Source organism: Heterodontus francisci, chromosome 5 (genome assembly GCF_036365525.1).
Source record: "Heterodontus francisci isolate sHetFra1 chromosome 5, sHetFra1.hap1, whole genome shotgun sequence".
Taxonomy (NCBI): Eukaryota; Metazoa; Chordata; class Chondrichthyes; order Heterodontiformes; family Heterodontidae; genus Heterodontus; species Heterodontus francisci.
The window spans coordinates 16,557,711-16,578,337 of record NC_090375.1 but is presented as its reverse complement, the minus strand read 5'-3'; the positions used below and the strand labels follow the sequence as shown (position 1 = coordinate 16,578,337).

General features: G+C 45.9%; 1 protein-coding gene across 1 annotated transcript in view; it reads left to right on the top strand.

Moving 5' to 3' along the window:
• LOC137369755 (NIPA-like protein 2) overlaps positions 1 to 20,627 on the top strand; it is a 110,741-nt gene that overhangs the window by 53,864 nt on the left and 36,250 nt on the right. The window contains exons 4-5 of the mRNA XM_068031158.1: positions 14,611 to 14,670; positions 16,973 to 17,094. Coding sequence (XP_067887259.1) covers positions 14,611 to 14,670; positions 16,973 to 17,094 — 182 coding nt within the window. The remainder of the gene's footprint in view (positions 1 to 14,610; positions 14,671 to 16,972; positions 17,095 to 20,627) is intronic.

Below are 20,627 nucleotides of genomic sequence, written 5' to 3'. Positions count from 1 at the left end.
TCCAACAGCACTCCGCTGCCTCCCACCATCGCCACCTCCATCCCCTCCCACAGCACCCCGCTCCCTCCCGCCATCGCCACCTCCATCCCCTCCAACAGCACCCCGCTGCCTCCCACCATCGCCACCTCCATCCCCTCCCACAACACTCCGCTCCCTCCCGCAATCGCCACCTCCATCCCCTCCAACAGATCCCCGCTGCCTCCCACCATCGCCACCTCCATCCCCTCCAACAGCACCCCGCTCCCTCCCGACATCGCCACCTCCATCCCCTCCAACAGCACCCCGCTCCCCTCCACCATGGCCGTCTCCATCCCCTCCAACAGCACGCTGCTCCCTCCCACCATCGCCACCTCCATCCCCTCCCAGAGCACCCTGCTCCCTCCCACCATCGCCGTCTCCATCCCCTCCAACAGCACCCCGCTCCCTCCTGCATTCGCCATCTCCATCCCCTCCAACAGCACCTCGCTGCCTCCCGCCATCGCCACCTCCATCCCCTCCAACAGCACCTCGCTGCCTCCCGCCATCGCCCCCTCCATCCCCTCCAACAGCACCTCGCTGCCTCCCGCCATCGCCACCTCCATCCCCTCCAACAGCACCCCGCTCCCTCCTGCAATCGCCACCTCCATCCCCTCCAACAGCACCCCGCTCCCTCCCACCATCGCCACCTCCATCCCCTCCAACAGCACCCCGCTCCCTCCTGCATTCGCCACCTCCATCCCCTCCAACAGCACCCCGCTCCCTCCTGCAATCGCCACCTCCATCCCCTCCCACAGCACCCCGCTCCCTCCCACCATCGCCACCTCCATCCCCTCCCACAGCACCCCGCTCCCCCCCACCATCGCCGTATCCATCCCCTCCAACAGCACCTCACTCCCTCCCGACATCGCCACCTCCATCCCCTCCAACTGCACCCCGCTCCCTCTCGCAATCGCCGTATCAATCGCCACTTCTCTTCCCCGCGCACTCCCGCCATTCTCTCTCGTGCCCGTGTGCTCGCCGCTCCCAACTCATCGCCACTCCATCCCGCTGCTTGTTTCCCACCTCACCACTAGCACCCGCTCGCACCCCAACTTCCCCACCGCACCCCCCAGCACCTCCCCATCCATGGCGCGCAGAAGGGTTTGGGCGGGAACGGCAGGATGGAGTGCCAAGCAGGTGGGTGCGGCGGGAGGGAGTGGCGAGCAGACAGGTGCGGCGGAAGGGAGTGGAGAGCAGGTGAAAGTGGCGGGAGGGAACTGTGAATTGAATATGGCAATTGAGGCGATGATCGCTGTGGATGGAGTGGGGAACAGAAGTGATGATTACAAGAGGGAGCAGGGAACTGCTGGGGGTTGGTGAAGGTGTCTAATTGTGGCCATTGAGGGGAGAGGGGATTTGGGTTCAATATTTTGTGTCAAATTGAGCAGTGCCATTTTTATTACTGGCAGCTGGCTGAACGTCGCAGGCAGTGACGTGTATGTCGATAAGGCTGCATTTGCGCAGGTGCCAATATTGCGTTGTCAGCAAACGCAGCCTTCTGCAAAACATCCTGGACTGCTACAGTCTTCCCTGTCACTGCACTCCCCAGCTCACCACTCATTCTTTTTGACGGTATTGATTCCTCTGAATTACAGAATTGTTACAGCGTGCCCATTGTGTCTGCACCAGCTCTCCGAATAAACAATCCATCTCGTGCCTCTCCCCACCTTCTCCACGTAACTCTGCACATTTTCCCTTTTCATATAACTGTCTAATTCCACTTTGAATGCTTCAATTGAACCTGCCTCCACCACACTCTCAGGCAGTGCATTCCAGGCCTTAATCACTTGCTGTGTGAAAATGTTTTTCCTCAGTGGTTAGCACCGCAGCATCACAGCTCCAGCGACCTGGGTTCAGTTCCGGGTACTGCCTGTGCGGAGTTTGCAAGTTCTCCCTGTGACCGCGTGGGTTTCCGCCGGGTGCTCCGGTTTCCTCCCACAGCCAAAGACTTGCAGGTTGATAGGGAAATTGGCCATTATAAATTGCCCCTAGTGTAGGTAGGTGGTAGGAGAAGTGAGGGAAGGTGGGGATGTGGAAGGGAATATGGGATTAATGTAGGATTAGTATAAATGGGTGGTTGATGGTCAACACTGACCCGTTGGGCCGAAGGGCCTGTTTCAGTGCTGTATCTCTCTATGATTCTATGACTCATGTCATAGAATGATAGAAGGTTTAAGGCACAGAAAGAGGCCACTTGGCCCATTGTGTCTGTGCAGGCCGAAAAACGATCCACCTATTCTAATCCCACCTTCCAGCATTTGGTCCGTTGCCCTGCAGATTACGGCACTTGAGGTGAATATCCAGACTCCTTTTGAATGAGTTGAGGGTTTCTGCTTCATCAACCCAATCAGGCAGTGAGTTCCAGACCTCCACCACCTTCTGGGTGAAAACATTTTTCCTCATCTCCCCTCTAATTTTTCTACCAATCACTTTAAATCTATGCCCCCTTGTCACTGACCTCTCTGCTAAGGTAAATAGACCCTTCACTTCCACTCTATCCAGGCCCCTCAAAATTTTATACATTTCAATCAAATCTCAGCCTTCTCTGTTCCAAGGAGAATAACTCCAGCCTGTCCAATCTTTCCTCATAGCTGCATTTTTCCAGTCCTGGCAACATCCTCGTAAATCTCCTCTGTGCCCTCTCTAGTGCAGTTACATCCTTTTGCTTTTGCTTCTTTTACCAATCACTTTAAATCTGTGCCCTCTCGTTCTCGATCCTTTCACGAGTGGGAACAGTTTCTCCTTATCTACTCTGTCCAGACCCCTTATAATTTTGAATACCTTTATAAAATCTCCTCTCAGCCTTCTCTTCAAGGAAAGCAGTCCCAACATCTCCAATTTATCCTCATAAACTGAAGTTCCTAATCCCTGGAACCATTCTCATGAATCTTTTCTGCACCCTCTCTAATGCCTTCACATCCTTCCTAAAACATGGTGCCCAGAACTGGACGCAATACTCCAGCTGAGGCTGAACTAGTGTCTTATACACTTTCAACATAACCTCCTTGCTCTTGTATTCTATGTCTCTATCAATAAAGCCTAGGATATTGTATGCTTTTGTTAACCACTCTCTCAACCTGTCCTGCCACCTTCAATGATTTATGCACATATACCTCCAGGTCACCCTGCTGCAACACCCACTTTAGAATTGTGCCCTTTATTCCATATTGTCTCTCCATGTTCTTCCTACCAAAATGAATCACTTCACATTTCTCTGCATTGAACTTCATCTGCCACCTGTCTGCCCATTCCACCAACTTGTCTATGTCCTTTTGAAGTTCTACACTATCCTCCTCACAGTTCACAATGCTTCCAAGTTTCGTATCATTAGCAAACTTTGAAATTGTGCCCTGTACAGCAAGATCTAGTTCATTAATATATATCAGGAAAAGCAAGGGTCGCAACACTGATCCCTGGGGAACTCCACTACAAACCTTCATCCAGCCCGAAAACATCCATTAACCACTACTCTTTGTTTCCTGTCACTCAGCCAATTTCATATCCATGTTGCTATTGTCCCTTTTATTCCTTGAGCTACAAGTTTCCTCACAAGTCTGTTGTGTGGCACTGCATCAAATGCCTTTTGAAAGTCCATGTACACCACATCAACAGCATTGCCCTCATCAACCCTCTCTGTTACTTCCTCAAAAAACTCCAGCAAGTTAGTTAAACATGATTTTCCCTTAAGAAATCCATGCTGGCTTTCTTTGAGTTAACCTGCATTTGTCGATGTGACTATTAATTTTGTCCCAAATTATTCTTTCTACAAGTTTCCCCACCACTGAAGTTGAACTGACTGGCCTGTAGTTGCTGGGCTTATCTTTACACCCTTTTTTGAACAAGGGTGCAATGTTTGCAATTCTCCAGTCCTCTGGCACCATCCCCGAGTTTAAGGAAGACTGAAAAACTATGGCTAGTGCCTCTGCGATTTCCACCCTCACTTTCCTCAATATCTTTGGATGCATCTCATCTGGTCCTGGTGTCTTATCCACCTTACGTGCAGGCAGCCTATCCAATACCTCCTCCTTATTTAAACCCTTCTAGTGCCTGAATTACCTCCTCTTTCACCATTGCCTGCATCTTCTTAGTAAAGACAGGTGCAAAGTATTCATTTAAAACCTCAGCTATGTCCTCTGCCTCCAGGCACAAATCCCCTTTCTGATCCCTAATTGGCCACACTCCTCCTTTTACCACCCTTTTTCTATTTATATGTCTATAGAAAACTTTGGAATTCCACTTTATGTTAACTGCCAGTCTCTTTTCATGCTCTCTCTTTGCTTCTCTTATTTGCTTTTTCACTTCCCCTCTGAACCTTTTATATTCAGTCTGGTTATCAATAATATTTTCTACCTGGCATCTATCATAAGCACACTTTTTCTTCTTTATCTTAATCTTTATCTCTTTGGTCATCCAGGGAGCCTTGGATTTGCTTACCTGACCTTCACTCTTCGAGGGAATATCACTGGGGAATATTTCTATAGGCCTCAGTCAACCTCTGGTACCTTATACAAATGGTTGTCCTACATACGTGAGTGTTGGCAGCCTATTTAACTGCAAAGGCTTCAGAGCCAAGCTCAATGTCCACACATTCTCATTTCTAGCAGGGGGCATTGGATAACTATCCAGAGCTGGAGTAGCGACCAGTTTTTCCTTAATGTAGAGGCTCCATTGTCAATCAAAGTGCCTCTGCTGTGAACCTGACTGACTATCAGCATAGAGCATGGATTAAACTTGGTGCCTACTTGTTCTGTATGGGTTATCTCCTGGCTGGGCAGATTTACTTAACCTACTGGGAAGCTGGCCAAATATTTTTTGTGCATTGGTTTCACCTTCGAGAAGTAAAGTCTGCACTTTTAATTGGGTTTCATGCAATTTAGTTGCAGCCAGAGCTTTGATGCATTGCTAAATCCAGCTACTGGTTTTCGTTTTCTTTATTCCTTTCATGGGATGTGGGTATCACTGACCAGGTCAGCATTTGTTTGCCCTTGAGAAGGCGGTGATGAGCTGCCTTCTTGAACTGCTGCAGTCCTCTGGTGCGGGTACATCCACAGTGCTGTTAGGGAGGGAGTTCCAGGAATTTGATCCTGTGACAGGGAAGGGACGACGATATATTTCCAAGTCAGGATGATGTGTGACTTGAAGGGGAACTTGCAGGTGGTGGTGTCCCCATGCATCTGCTGCCCTTGTCCTTCTAGGTGGAAGAGGTTGCATGTTTGCAGGGTGCTGTCAAAGGAGGTGTGCTGCATTGCTGCAGTGCATCTTGTAAATGGTACACACTGCTGCCACTGTGCGTCGGTGGTGGAGGGAATGAATTTTGAAGCTGATCGATGGGATGCCGATTAAGCGGGCTGCTTTGTCCTGGATGGTGTCAAACTTCCCGAGTGTTGTTGGAGCTGCACCCATCCAGGAAAGTGGAGATTATTCCATCACACTCCTGATTTGTGCCTTGTAGATGGTGGACAGGTTTTGGGGAGTCAGGAGGTGGATTATTCGCTGCAGAATTCTGTTCTTGTAGTCACAGTATATATATGTCTGGTCCAGTTCAGTTTCTGGTCAATGGTAACCCCCAGGATGTTGAAGTGGGGGATTCAGTGATGGTAATAGACTGAATGTCAAGGGGAGATGGTTAGATTCTCTCTTGTTGGAGATGGTCATTGCTTGGCACTTGTGTGGTGTGAATGTTACTTGTCACTTATCAGCCCAAGCCTGAATGTTGTCCAGGTTTTGTTGCATGTGGACATGGGCTGCTTCAGTATCTGAGGAGTTGTAGATGGCACAATCATCAGCGAACATCCCCACTTCTGACCTTATGATTGAGGGAAGGTCCTTAATGAAGCAGCTGAAGATGGTTGGGCATAGGACACTACCCTGAGGAACTACTGCAGCGATTTCCTGGGGCTGTGATGATTGGCCTCCAACAACCAGAACCATCTTTCTTTGTGTTAGGCATGACTCCAACCAGCGGAGAGGTTTTCCCCTGATTCCCTGTAATGCTGGGAACCTCAAGAGGAGGCCATGATGGATCATCCGCTCAGCACTTGTGGCTGAAGATGGTCGCAAATGCTTCAGTCTTTTCTTTGCTAAATGCAGCTACTGGTCTTTGGTGCTGCTATTCGTGGAAAGCTGAACTATAGTGTCAGCTCATTTAATCAATACCAAAGGTTCCCTGCATACCCAGTTCCCAATTTTAGTCTCATGGGTGATGTCAGTTCATCACAGTTAGTTTGGGAAATAGAGTGACAGTAAGCGAGCATTTTGGATCTTGCCATTAACATTTTTTGTCATGGTGCTCAATCTTTATCACAGAACATGGCCCAGTTTTGACACAAGAACTGATATTACACAAAAAAGAAAAGCTGGGTCTAGCGGAGGTGTAAGTGGTAATAGCAGAACAATTAGCAGCAACTGCTGTCTGAGTAAATGAGAGCAGTGCTAATGATATGAAGTTGTTGGAGAAGGAATCTACAAAGTGCCTCATCGAAAGAAGAGGTGCTGTACCTCGAGCTTCTGTTGAGTGTGTTGTTACTACTGTTCACTTATCCACTGACTAGTGAATGTACCTATTTGATAGCTTATTGCCTCACCCATGGTTTCATGAATTGTCTGTTCCATCAGCTCCCGAAGTCATGAGAGATTTGTCAGGATGTGTGATTTAGTCAGTGAGCTAAAATAGAGAGATAAAGGTTTTCTGTTTAACCTCTGATCTCAACGCATGTTATCTAAATATCAGGAAGGTATAAGACACATATTAGTTCATAGGGAGTCAATGTAAGCCACTAAACCTGGGTGAAATAACTGCAGTAAAACCCTCGAAATGTAATTGGTGCAATTAGAGTCAAAATAGGAATCTGAATACAGTATTGGATTATTATAGATAACAATTAGTCAAGGAACTCTTTCAAACAGGAGCATTATTAGATGATATTAAGTAACCAGCTGGTGATTTTTTTTTATTCTCTCATGGGATGTGGGTGTCACTGGCAAGTCAGCCCTTGTTGCCCATCCCTAATTGCCCTTGACAACTGAGTGGCTTGCTGTGGGTCTGGAGTCACATGTAGGCCAGACCAGGTAAGGACAGCAGATTTCCTTCCCTAAAGGGCATTAGTGACCAGATGGGTTTTTATGACAACCAATGATCGTTTCATGGCACCATTACTGAGACTAGCTTTCACTTCCAGATTTTTATTAATTCATTGAATTTAAATTCCACAAGTTGCTGCAGTGAGATGTCAACCCGTGTCCCCAGGGCATCAGTCTGGGCTTCTGAAGGTCCTAGGCACAGAACGCTTCAACACTGCCCACTGTAGGGCGAAGCTTAAGGTTAGGCTTAGAAAGAATCAATTTTAGAAAGGCAGATTTTTTTCAGGAATGAGGGCTGTGCCATGGCACCTTTGTGAACAGAATTATTAGAGCGGGTTGGTACAGAAACAAAGTGGATCCTAATTCCAAATACAACATACAAAGCAGGTAATATAAAATAAGACAGTAAATCTTGCATTTTATAGCGCATTGCACAATCTCAGGATGTCCCAAAGTGTTTTACAGCCAGTGAAGTATTTCTGAAGTCTACTCATTGTTGCAATGTAGGAAATACGGAGGTCAATTTACACACAGAAAGGTCCCACAAACAACAATCAGCTAAAAGCCCAGACAATATTTCTTTTGTAATATTGGTTAAAAGATAAATGTTGACCAGGACACTGGGGAGAACTCCTCTGTCTTTCTTCAAAATAGTGCTGTGGGTTTGTTTACATACACGAGAGGACAGATGGGACCTCAGTTAAATATCACATCTGAAATTTGGCACCTCCAACAGTGCAGCACTCCCTCAGTACTGCACCGGAGCTTCAGCCTAGACTTTGTGTTCAAGCTGCTGGAAAAGGACCTGAATCCACAACTTCCCTGACTCAGAAACAAGATGCTACCCACTGAACCACAGCTGACACAAGCTGAAGCATTATCATTGTATCTGTGTGAACTAGGTAATGGATGAATAAAAGCTTGCCTGCCTTTAAAAGGCAGGTTTGAACAGAAAGGAAGCTTGATGTGTGCTAACACGGCAATCATCAACATTTTAGCTGCCCATCCTTTTTGGCTGTGGCAAGCTGCAGTTTTCATTGGTGACAAAAAAAGAACTTGCATTTATATAGCGCTCTTAACAACTTCAAGATGTCCCAAAGTGCTTTACAACCAATAAAGTACTTTTTGACGTGTAGTCGCTGTTAGACACACAGCATCCAATTTGTGCACAGCAAGCTCCCGCAAACAGCAATGTGATAATGACCAGATAATCTGTTTTTATAGAAACATAGAAAATAGGAGCAGGAGTCGGCCATTCGGCCCTTCAAGCCTGCTCCGCCATTCATTATGATCATGGCTGATCATCCCCAACTCAGTAACCTGTTCCCGCTTTCGCCCCATACCCTTTAATCCCTTTAGACCCAAGAGCTATATCTAACTCCACCCTCACTCTTCTGAACTCCAGCGAATATAATCCTAAACGACTCAATCTCTCGATGTATGTCAGTCCCGCCATCCCAGGAATCAGTCTGGTAAACCTTTGCTGCACTCCCTCTATAGCAAGAACATCCTTCCTCAGATAAGGAGACTTATGATGTTGATTGAGGGATAAATATTGGCCGGGCGCAGATTTTTGTGCTTAACTCCTGGAGTGGGCTCAGAGGCATGAGTGCTACCAACTGAACTACCACTGACAGCCATTAGACCCCAGGGCTTGCCTGTCAAGCAGGGCCAGAGTGGGAAGGGAGAGTTCATGCAAGGGAGAATACAAGCAAGTATTTAAAGAACTTGAAACATTAGTTCTATATTCCTTTAAGTGGTGCCGATAGCCAACGTGGGATGAGCACTCAATTTTCTCAATAACTTGTATTGATTAACACGTTTTTGTGTGGGTGTGCACGTGAAGTGTGAGGTTAGTGGTGACTAATTCAATAGCAGACATGTTGACCCAATGCCTATCAGCCTGTGAAGCTTCAAATAACTCCCTTGTTTCCACGGTTACCCATCATTAAAAAGAGACGCGACATTTTTGTTCCAACTCAGCTTCACTGCTGTGTTGGTTTGGATTGACTAAAATTGTTGTTTTTGAGCACACCCAGTTACTGAATAGACTGCTGTGCTCTCACAGCTCAAGATGTGAATATTCAGACAGAGAGAACTAAACCTGTTCCAGCAGGAAATTCTCCCCCTTTTATGCAACAAATACACTGTCTGCAGAGCTGGAATTAAGCGAAAAGATGCTGACAGCTTGGCAATCCAAGAAAGAGCAGAGAAATCAACAGAGACTTGGAAAACCAAGGAGCAAAGTTGAAAAAAAACTAAGACTAACAAAATCCCCCCCAAAAAACTGTTGGGGCTGGGGGTGCATTGAAAATTTCAAGACTGCGATTGATAATTTTTTTTTGTCAAAGGAATTAAGGGCTACAGCAGCAAGGCGAGTAGTTAAGATACTGATCAGCCATGATCTAATTGAATGATTTGTGCAACAGGCTCAAGGGGTTAAATGGAACATTGGAGCAGGAGTAGGCTATTCAGCCCATCGAGCCTGCTCCGCCATTCGATCAGATCATGGCTGATCATCGACCTCTACTTTTCCCCCACGATCCAGATATCCCTTGATGACATTATTATCCAGAAATCTATCAATTTCTGTCTTGAACATGCTCAATGATTGAGCTTCCACAGCCCTCTGGGGTAGAGAATTCCAAAGATTCACCACCTTCTGAGTGAAGAAATTCCTCCTCATCTCAGTCTTAAATGGCCTGCCCCTTATTCTGAGACCATGTCCCCTGGTTCTAGACTCACCAGCCAGGGGAAAATATCCTTCCTACTTCCACCCAGTCGAGCCCTCTAAGAATTTTGTATGTTTGAATGAGATAACCTCTCATTCTTCGAAACTCTGGAGAATACAGACCCAGTTTCCTCAATCTCTTCTCATAAGACAATCCCGGCATCCCAGGGATTAGTCTGGTGAACCTCCGTTGCACTCCCTCTATGGCAAGTATATCCTTTCTTAGATAAGGAGATCAAAACTGTACTTAATACTCTAGGTGTGGTCTCACCAAGGCTCTATACAATTGCATCAAAACATTTTTACTCCTATACTCTCATCCTCTTGCGATAAAGGCTAACATGCCATTTTCCTGCATGCTAGCTTTCAGCGACTAATGGACGAGGACACCCAGGTCCCTTTGGACATCAACAATTCCCAACCTCTCACCATCTAAGAAATACTCTGTCTTTCTGTTTTTTTCTACCAAAGTGGATAACCTCAGACTTATTCACATTATATTCCATCTGCCATGTTCTTGCCCATTCACTTAGCCTGTCTAAATCCCCTTGAAGTCTCTTTGCATCCTCCTCACAACTTACATCCCCACCTAGTTTTGTGTCATCAACAAATTTGGAAATATTACATTTGGTCCCCACATCCAAATCATTTATATAGATTGTAAACAGCTGTGACCCCAGCACTGATCCTTGCGGTACTCCACTAGTAACAGCCTGCCATCCTGAGAATGACCCATTTATTCCTACTCTCTGTTTTCTGTCTGCTAACCAATTCTCAATCCATAGCAGTATATTATCCCCAATCCCATAGGCTCTAATTTTGTTTTCCTCGCCTATGTGGGACCTTAACAAAAGCCTTCTGTAAATCCAAATACACCACATCTACTGGTTCTCCTTTATGCTACAAGTTACATCCTCAAAAAACTCCAACAGGTTTGTTAAACATGATTTCCCTTTCATAGATCCATGTTGACTCTTCCCAATCATATCATTAATTTCTAAGTGTCTGGTTATCACATCCTTTATAATTGATTCTAACATTTTCCTTGCTGCTGACATCAAACTAACAGGTCTGTAATTCCTTGTTTTCTCTCTCCCTCCTTTCTTAAATAGTGGGGTTACATTTGCTACTTTCCAGTCTGCAGGAACCTTTCCAGAATCTATAGAATTTTGAAAGATAACCACCAATGCATCTATTATCTCTATAGCCACCTCCTTCAACACTCTGGGATGCAGCTCATTCTGGTCCGGGGGATTTATCAACCTTCAAACCAGTTAATTTTTCGAGTACTACCTCTTTATTAATACTAATTTCTTTCAGAGACTGCAACTAAAATCAATGTGTGATGAGGAGCAGAATTTTCCCTGCCTCTAAGCAATTGATCTGTGCTACCGCACCTCCCCTCCCCGCCCCCCCCCCCCCCCGTTATGTCAGGAAACTGGAGGCCGACTTGAACATCCCCATCGGCCTCCGTTACCCACCTTTAACAAGGTTCTCAAGCAGCCTAATCGACTGCCAGACCTGCTGAGTGATTCCAACATTTCTTGTTTTTGTTTGAGCCTAATCGACTGCCTGCCTTACGGGGGGGTGTGGCCATCCCAGGCCTCAAATCCGCGTCAGCCAAAATGGCCAACGTTGGGAACTGGGTCGGGAAGCTGGCACGCTCACAGTTCAGAATCTCAGTCTCACAATTTTCAGCGCCCGTCCACCTCCATTCCCAATGTCAGCAGGACCTGAAAATTCAGCCCAGTGGCCTCTTTAAAAGATACAATAAAAAGTTAATAAAAACAAAGTTGTCAAATAGTCAACTGAAGGATAATTACAGAGTGCCCTTAGTTTATCATATAGCTGATCGAATATGATGGTCCTATTAGAAGCACAAAGGTCCAATAACTGTGGCATTTCCTCAGGGTGCATTGCTCAGTCAGGGGCACAGTGTTCTATTTTTTACACTGATGATTTTCTAAATTCCATCTCAAGCTCCACATGAGATTCATTTCATGTCTAACTGCAGCTCGATGACATTTTATTTATCCTGCAGCTTGTTCCTACGTTCAAGGCAGTGAAAATCTTCCTAACGCCCACACAATAACATGCAAGGTTGCCTCAATATTTCACTTCTAGTTTATTATGTTGAAATCTGCAATTTGATCAGAATTATGATTTGCTTTTAGTCTGTCTACTGTCAGTCAGACAGAAAGTGTCTCTTTAGACACTCTTCCTGCATACTGATTCTATACAAGGGTCTTGTTACATTCAGAATACCATTTTCCCTCTCTCCCTCCGTGCTAATTTTCATTAGTTTTGAATTAGTAAGAGCATAAAGGAAATATTTTCACACAAAGGATTAGTCGAATATAGAATGTATTACGACAAGTGGCTATTGTATCCACCTCAATCATTGTTTATTCAATTTTTTCTTGAATGCATTCAAAGAAAAATGTATTAAAGGGTTAGTAGATCCACTTGTACAAAGCCCTGGTTAGATCTTACCTGGAGCTCTGTGTACCGTTTTGGGCACTGCGCCTTAGAAAAGGATATATTGTCCTTGGAAGGAGTGCAAGAGTTCACCAGGCCTCCAAGGGTTAGATTATAAGGAAAAATTCCATAAACTAGGCTTGTATTCCCTGGAATATAGAAGGGTTATGGGGTGATTTGATTGATGTTTTCAGGATTTTGAAAGGAATTTGATAGGGTAGATTGAGAGAAAATTATTCAGCTGGTGTGAAATTTTAGAAAGGGGACATAATCTTAAAATCCAAGCCAGGCCATTCAGGAGAGATGTTAGGAATATATTCCTTCACATAAAGGGTGGTAAAAGTATGGAACTCTCTCCCATAAAAATCAATATCTGCCAGCTCAATTAATCATTTCAAATCTGATAGGTTTTTATTAGATAAAGGTATGTCATGCCTTAATAAAATTTCACCTTTCTTCTTTAAACCTAAGAAAGCCTTATAATTGGAAAGTGGTGAACAAGGATTCACCAAGGGGGAGCTAAAACACAGTGTGTTTAAAAATAAAACCCTGTTACAGTAAGACCAGGTGAAGGCAGAAAGGGAACCCTAGACCTCTTCCTCACCTGGTCATAACAGGTATAAAAGGATATGGAACCAAGGAGGGGTGGATGGAGTTAAGATACAGATCAGCCATGATCTATTTTAATGGTGGAACAAGCTCAAGGGGCTGAATGGGCTTCCTCCTGTTCCTAAGTGCAAGGAAATAGGTTTGGAGTGGATAGCTCGAAGGTAGAGTTAACACTGGAATAGACATAATGATTAGTTTCCTGAGCTGAAATTTCTATTATTCTACTTATTCAGAATACCTTCTACGCCTGACACCCTTCTAATTCTCTGCAGGTTAAACTTTTTAAACCGATGGCAATAAGCAGCATGTTAGTCAGTTTAGAAAAATAAGGCAACAATATCCATTGTGTTCTGCCCCAAGATCCCACAAACAACAATGAAATAAATTACCAGTTAATCCATTTTAAAATAATCTGTTTTGGAAATAAATGTTGCCAAGGACACCTCCCTTCATGAAGTGCCAGGGGATATTTATATCCACCTATGCAGACCCTCATCTGAAATGCAGCACTCCCTAAGTACTGCACTGAAGCATTAACCTAGATCAACGGTTGGTAATCTTAATAACAAAAGGAGCCATTTTTTAAAAATTTAGTCCAAAGCACAGCATCTTAAGAGTCACAATGCTGTCACTCAAATACCAGTAATAATGAAAACAAGACAGAGACGCATTCATGAACATTTTAAAGGTTTTAACAAAAAAGTTGTTAACTGAATGTACTTGTGAGACAGGATCAATTTTAATAAAAGTTCTAAAAAATGAAACAAGCCATTTAAATATCATTAAAATAGGTTCAATCGATCAAGGTGGGGAACCACACAGTCTTTAACGAGCCGCAAGTTGCAGACCCCTGACCTAGATGATGTGCTCGATTCCTGCACTGAGGCTTAAACCTGTAACTCAGTGAGGTAAGGGAAAATAAACTTGCATTGATTGATTTTAGTCGCTCTGCCATTGGTGGTGTGCCTTCAGCTGCCTAGGCCCAAAGCTCTGGAATTACCTCCACAAGCCTCTCCATGACACGACCTCGCCTTCCTCCTTTAAGATGCTCCTTAGAAACTATCACTTTGACTAAGCTTTTGGTTGCCTGTCTGAATATCTTCTTATGTGGCTCAGTGTTAAACTTTATTCGATAATCGCTCCTGTGAAGCATCTTTTGCTATATTAAAGGCGCTATATAAATGCAAGTTGTTATATAGTGCCTTTCACAGCAGTTCACAGACAATTTTGAAGTGTAGTCACTGTTGTAATGTAGAAAACGGTGCAGCCAATTTGTGTCTATATCATTAAAATAGGTTCAGTCGATCAAGGTGTCTATACTAGACTTGCAGGTTGGTAGGTAAATTGGCCATTGTAAATTGCCCCTAGTATAGGTAGGTGGTAGGGAAATATAGGGACACGTGGGGATGTGGTAGGAATATGGGATTAGTGTAGGATTAGTATAAATGGGTGGTTGATGGTCGGCACAGACTTGGTGGGCCGAAGGGCCTGTTTCAGTGCTGTATCTCTAAAACTAAAACTACAACAAAACTATACTTACAGGAGTGCCCATGAACCTTTGCTGAATATGATATTAGTCGCAGATTCTGGGTCCAGCACCATCTCATTGCTTTATGATTTTTCTTTTTTAGTCAAAACTTTGACAGCTGCAAGTACCTCATAATAATGCCAAAAATATCATTTCTTTAATTTAGCAAGTGCAGCCATTTCTGTGGTGTTTCTAAAGGAGACTTTGCGTTCTTCAGATATCTTGGGTAAGTCATTTCTTCTGTAATACGTAACCCTTCCGTTTGTGTTACTTGGCTGATTACTGAGTATTAAATTTGCATTATAACAGCCAACACCTTTATTTAACCAGAGATCTGCTTTCTTTCTTTGTCACCCCAAGGGTGGCCTTATCTTAAAGTACAATAAATAATTAGCTGTTTAAAATAAAAAAATAAAGATTACGCTACAGTCTGTGAATGAGTCCTGAAATTAGTTCACTTACGTAATAAAGCAACATTTATGAGCAGCCGAGATTGACATCGTTATGTGGTCAAATTGGAAGCAGTTTTTTTTTATATTATAGGCAGAATTACAAAGAAAATACAGCATAGAAACAGGCCATTCGGCCAACTAGTCTATGCTGGTGCCTATACTGCCATTGCATTTATCTCATCTCAGCCTTTTAGCATATCTTTCTATTCCCTTTTCTCTCATGTACTCGTCTAGTTTCCTTTTGAAAGCCTGTAAGCTATTTGCCTCAACCACTTCCACTCTTTGAGTGAAGAAATTTCTCCTCATTTTCCCCATTGCATTTATTGGTAACTACCTTGTATTTATGGCCCCCAGTTTTGGGTTCTGCCACAAATGAAAAAATTCACTCCACATTCACCCTGTCCACTCCATTCGTAGTTTTAAAGACCTCTATTAGGTCTCCTCTAAATCTTCTGTTTTCTAAAGAAAAAGGTCCCAACATGTTCAGTCTTTCCCAATAGCTATAATGTGGCCCCTTCTAAGTCATACACCACACGTGCAAGGAACAGTAATAGTCAACAGCATATCAATACAATGAGGGAGGGAGAGATCCTTCTGCATTCCCACCTGATTTCAGGGGAATATCAGACAATTGGGGAGTGGGGCCCATCGCCATCCCACTGCCTGAACGAAGTTACCCTCCTTCCCCCACAACCCCTCACTCCTGCCCTACTGCCATTCCTTCCTGCCTGCCACTTCTGAGGGTCACCATGTGGGATGTTACAGGAAACCCTAGGGAATGCCCAATTGGAGAGAAAGGCCTGCTTTCCCTCCAGAGGTGCACCTCGATCTCGGGCTGGGAAAGTGGGTCTGCATTAGGCCACACACATAGGGTAAGGTGGAAATACCCGCCTGATGAAACTACATCCAGAAGAGGAAATTCCAGGTCATTAATGAGTCTGGAACACTTACTGCTTAAGGTACATTGTTAGGATACCGTAAAGACAGCTTTACTCTCTATCTTCTCCATGCATTCCCTGACATGACAGTGCTTTAAGCTGATAATTTGGTGCCTAAAATTGAAAACATTTCCATTTTCTGATATGAACACGCTAGATGCAACATAAATTTTTTTTGTTGAATTGGCAGAAAGGAATCCAGCTCCAAACTGCTGCAGAAAATTTGTTTCTGCTGTTTTCAGGATCACATAATCATTCACTGGTCTGTATGTTCAGTCCACAGTCAATGTGTCTACCTATAATTTAAATGAATCACAATAAGATTAAAGGGGGAGATTAGCAATAATTCCATAACATGCAAGGCAGTGAGAATGTGAAAACCTCTTCCACAAGCCGCACAGAGTCCATAGATTCATTCAAAAGAGAGAGTTGCTTCAATAAAAAAGGACAATTATAGGTTGGTGTCAAGCAACAACAACAGCCTGCATTTATGCAGTACCTTTAACATCGCAAAGCACTTCACAAGAGCGTTATCAATCAAAATTTGACACCGAGCCATATAAGGAGAAATTAGGGCAGATAATTAAAAGCTTGGTCAAAGAGGTAGGTTTTAAGGAGAGTCTTAAAGGAGGAGAAAGGTGGAGAGGTTGAAGGAGGGAGTTCCAGAGCTTGGGGCCCAGGCAGCTGAAGGCACAACAGCCAATAGTGGAGCGATTAAATCAGAGATGCTCAAGAGGCCAGAATTGGAGGAAGGCAGAGTTCTGGGAGAGTAGTAGGGATGGAGGAGGTTGGGGAGGGGGTGAGATCATGGAGGGATTTGAACACGTATGAACAATGACAGCCAGAAAAAGTCTCTCTGGACGAAGCAGCCTGTCCACACAACTGTGTATCGCAATATATACTTTCTCCACCCTGCTGCAACTTTGTGATCTCCTAGAAAGAGCCACGTGGAACCTCTCTGTCCAACAAGCCAGTCATTATCATGGAGAATAGGCAATTTCAAGGTTAATCATGACCCAATCCATATTGGACAGTAACGCAGGAGAAAAAGATTTGATTGGACTCTTATGTATTAAATGATCTACTGGCAGGTGCCAGGACTGTTTTAAAGCTGCTCTGTTTTTTGCTTTTTCTGTAGGGGGATCGTTGGCCATATTGGGAACGTATCTTCTGGTGACCTTTGCTATTAACGTCCAGCAAGAGGTCACAGCTGCTAAAATTCACACTTATTTTGTCAGTTGGCAGTTTTTAGTTTATTTGGTAAGAGACTCTGAAATAAGTCATATTTGAACTGGCTTTCCAATGCAGTCAATTTCATTCTCACCAGTCTGTGTCACAAACCCACTATTGCATTCATGTCTGGTCTTCTATTTAAATTCTCTTCTCCTTTCGCCTCCTTGTCTCGAGAGACAATGGGAAAGCGTCTGGAGGTGGTCAGTGGTTTGTGGAGCAGCGCCTGGAGTGGCTATAAAGGCCAATTCTAGAGTGACAGGCTCTTCCACAGGCGCTGCAGATAAAATTGGTTGTCGGGGCTGTTACACAGTTGGCTCTCTCCTTGCGCTTCTGTCTTTTTTCCTGCCAATTGCTAAGTCTGTTCAACTCGCCACATTTTAGCCCCGCCTTTATGGCTGCCCGCCAGCTCTGGCGATCACTGGCAACTGACTCCCACGACTTGTGGTCAATGTCACAGGATTTCATGTCGCGTTTGCAGGCATCTTTAACGCGGAGACATGGACAGCCGGTGGGTCTGATACCAGTGGCGAGCTCGCTGTACAATGCGTCCTTGGGGATCCTGCCATCTTCCATGCGACTCACATGGCCAAGCCATCTCAAGTGCCTTATAAACTAATGACTTTTGGGCACCATGGGCTGAATTTTCAGGCCCTGCTGGGGGCAAGCATGGAGGCGGACGAGTGGGTTCGGAATTTCATGCTGCCAGCCGGTGTGCTCGGTTCCTGGCTCCATCCCACCCTGGGCCATTTCCCCACAGTCAGAATGTGAAGGGTGAGCAGGCAACCTGCCCGCAAGTAGCGGGTAGCTGACGCAACATGTTAAAGGCCTATTAAGGCATATTGTCAGAGGCCGACTGGGATTTTCCAGTTGGCCTCCAGGTGTCCAGAGGTGGCGGGAACAGTACAGCTGCCTGGAGGCAGCCTCCCGGTGGCAGACCAGGCAGGCTTAGAGACCCTCCCTGCCTGCCAGGCTTCAGCTGCAGCCATAGGCCACCCTGTGGAGGGGTTTTTTGTTTAAATTTGAAAAAGTCGGAGGGAGGACGCCTCCATCTTGGGGGCACCCCCTCCCTCACCGACCCTGAATAACATCCTGCTACTGTTTCCGATCTGGAGAGCCTCCTATTGGCTGTCCAGCTTCGAGAGCCCAACCTCTGGCCGTTAATTGGCCAATTTGGGGACTATCAGAGGTGGGTGGCTGTTCCCTGCACAGTGCAGGCTCCTGACCCCCATTTAAGACTGACAGCTGTGAGTTGTTACAGTCTGAAATGCATGACCTGAAAGTGATTGACTAGTAACGTTCAAAAGACAATTAGATAAATTCTTGAAAAGGAGAAACATGCAGGGTTATGGGGAAAGAGCAGGGGCTCTGGGACTAATTGGATAGCTCTTTCAAAGACACGATGGGCCAAGTGGCCTCCTTCTGTGCTGTAAGAGATTCTGTAATTTCATCTCTGGTCTGGGCCGTTAGCTGCCCTCAGTTAGGGTAGCAACGTAAGTGCGCAACTTGGAGTGCGTATCCTTCAGTCTGGAACGAAATCCAATTGCTATTCACTAAACTCTGCTGGAGAAATTACTGCTGGATGTTGGGTGAGGATAGGGTCAGGTTGGCCTGTGCTGCCCTCACAGTCAAATAAGCGAACAACATAGGAACAGAAGGAGGCCATTCAGCCTCTCGAGCCTGTTCTGCCATTCAACTAGATCACAGAATCGTTACAGCACAGAAGGAGGCTGGTCAAACATACCAGGAGTGGATTTATGATATTCTGTCATTCTCGTTCATTTTTATTCTTTCATGGGATGTGGGCGTCGCTGGCAAGGCCAGCATTTGTTGCCCATCCCTAAAATTACCCTTGAACTGAGTGACTTGCTAGACCATTTCAAAGGGCAGTTAAGAGTCAACCACATTGCTGTGGGTCTGCAGCCACATGTAGGCCAGACCAGGTAAGGACAGCAGATTTCCTTCCCTAAAGGACATTAGTGAACCAGATGGTTTTTTTTATGACAATCAATGATAGTTTCATGGCACCATTACTGAGACTAGCTTTCAATTCCATATTTTTTAAATTAACTAATTGAATTTAAATTCCACCAGCTGCCATGGTGGGATTTGAACCCCTGTCCTGGGGCATTAACCTGGGCCACTGGATTACTAGCTCAGTGGACATTACCACTATCCCATCATCTACAGTGGTTTGACTTATTTCTAAGATGCAAGTTTCTATGCTTCTACCTCATTTTCCCCTGGTACTTCTAGCTTCTGGTCAAAGTCCGTATAAAATAGAAGCACAGTCGATAAATCTGAGATTCCAGATTCAAGGGTTTGAGGGTCATTATTCTAATGTCATTTTTTCAGCCAGTCAATCTTGTGTGTCTTGGCAAAATGCCAGCATCGTTAGTAGGACATGCTTCCAATCATTTAAATCCACTCCAGGTATGTTTGACCAGCTGTTTGATGTACTTCTGTTTGAGAGAGTTTGAGTCTGTCTGCGTGTGTATGGGCCAATTAAGGACAGTGGGCTGTCTGTCCAAGCTGATGGCCCAATCAGAGAGCCAGCAGCTGTACAGCCTCGGCAGTGCCACTGATAGGGGTGGCTACTGCTGAGGCCACAAGGGAAAAGAGGGGGTGTCTCCATATTGAGGTGCCCTTGCAGGGAAGTTGGAAAATGTCATCTGTGCTGGGGCCAGGCAGCAGGTCCTGGCGAAGGGAGGGGTAACCCCTCCAGCGACAGCGCTGGGTCGTGAAGGGGGGGAGGGGAGGGGAGCACCCATTGCCACAGGGGCCCTCTCTTCGGAGTCTCCAGAAAACATGACCCCCCCCACCTCCCCCAGGAAGCTACTGGGAGGCTGGTGGCGGGACTGTGTCAGGAAGCCATCCCAATACAATTACAGACCATTTTCCTGCCTCTGAGCCCGTCTCCTGAGCACTGACAAAATCCTGGCTTATGTGTCTGCGTTGCGTATGAGTGGGCTGACTGGAGGCGGGGCTAAGTGAAGGTGGGGCTGAGTGGAGGTGGGGCAGATTGAAGGCGGGGCAGAGCGGAGGCGGGGTTGAGTGAAGGTGGGGCTGATTGGAGGCAGGGCTGAGTGAAGGTGGGGCAGAGTGGAGGCAGGGCTGAGTGGAGGCGGGGAAGAGCGGAGGCGGGGTTGAGTGAAGGTGGGGCTGAGTGGAGGTGGGGCTGTGGAGGCGTGGCTGAGTGGAGGCGGGGCTGAGTGGAGGCGGGGCAGAGCAGAGGCAGGGTTGAGTGAAGGTGGGGCTGATTGGAGGCAGGGCTGAGTGAAGGCGGGGTTGAGTGAAGGCGGGGTTGAGTGAAGGCGGGGCTGAGTGGAGGCAGGGCAGAGTGAAGGCGGGGCAGAGTGGAGGCAATGCAGAGTGAAGGCGGGGCTGAGTGGAGGCAGGGCAGAGTGAAGGCGGGGCTGAGTGGAGGCGGCACTGAGTGGAGGCGGGGCTGAGTGAAGGCGGGGCAGAGTGAAGGCGGGGCTCAGTGGAGGTGGGGCTGAGTGAAGGCGGGGCAGAGTGAAGGCGGGGCAGAGTGGAGGCGGGGCAGAGTGGAGGCGGGGCAG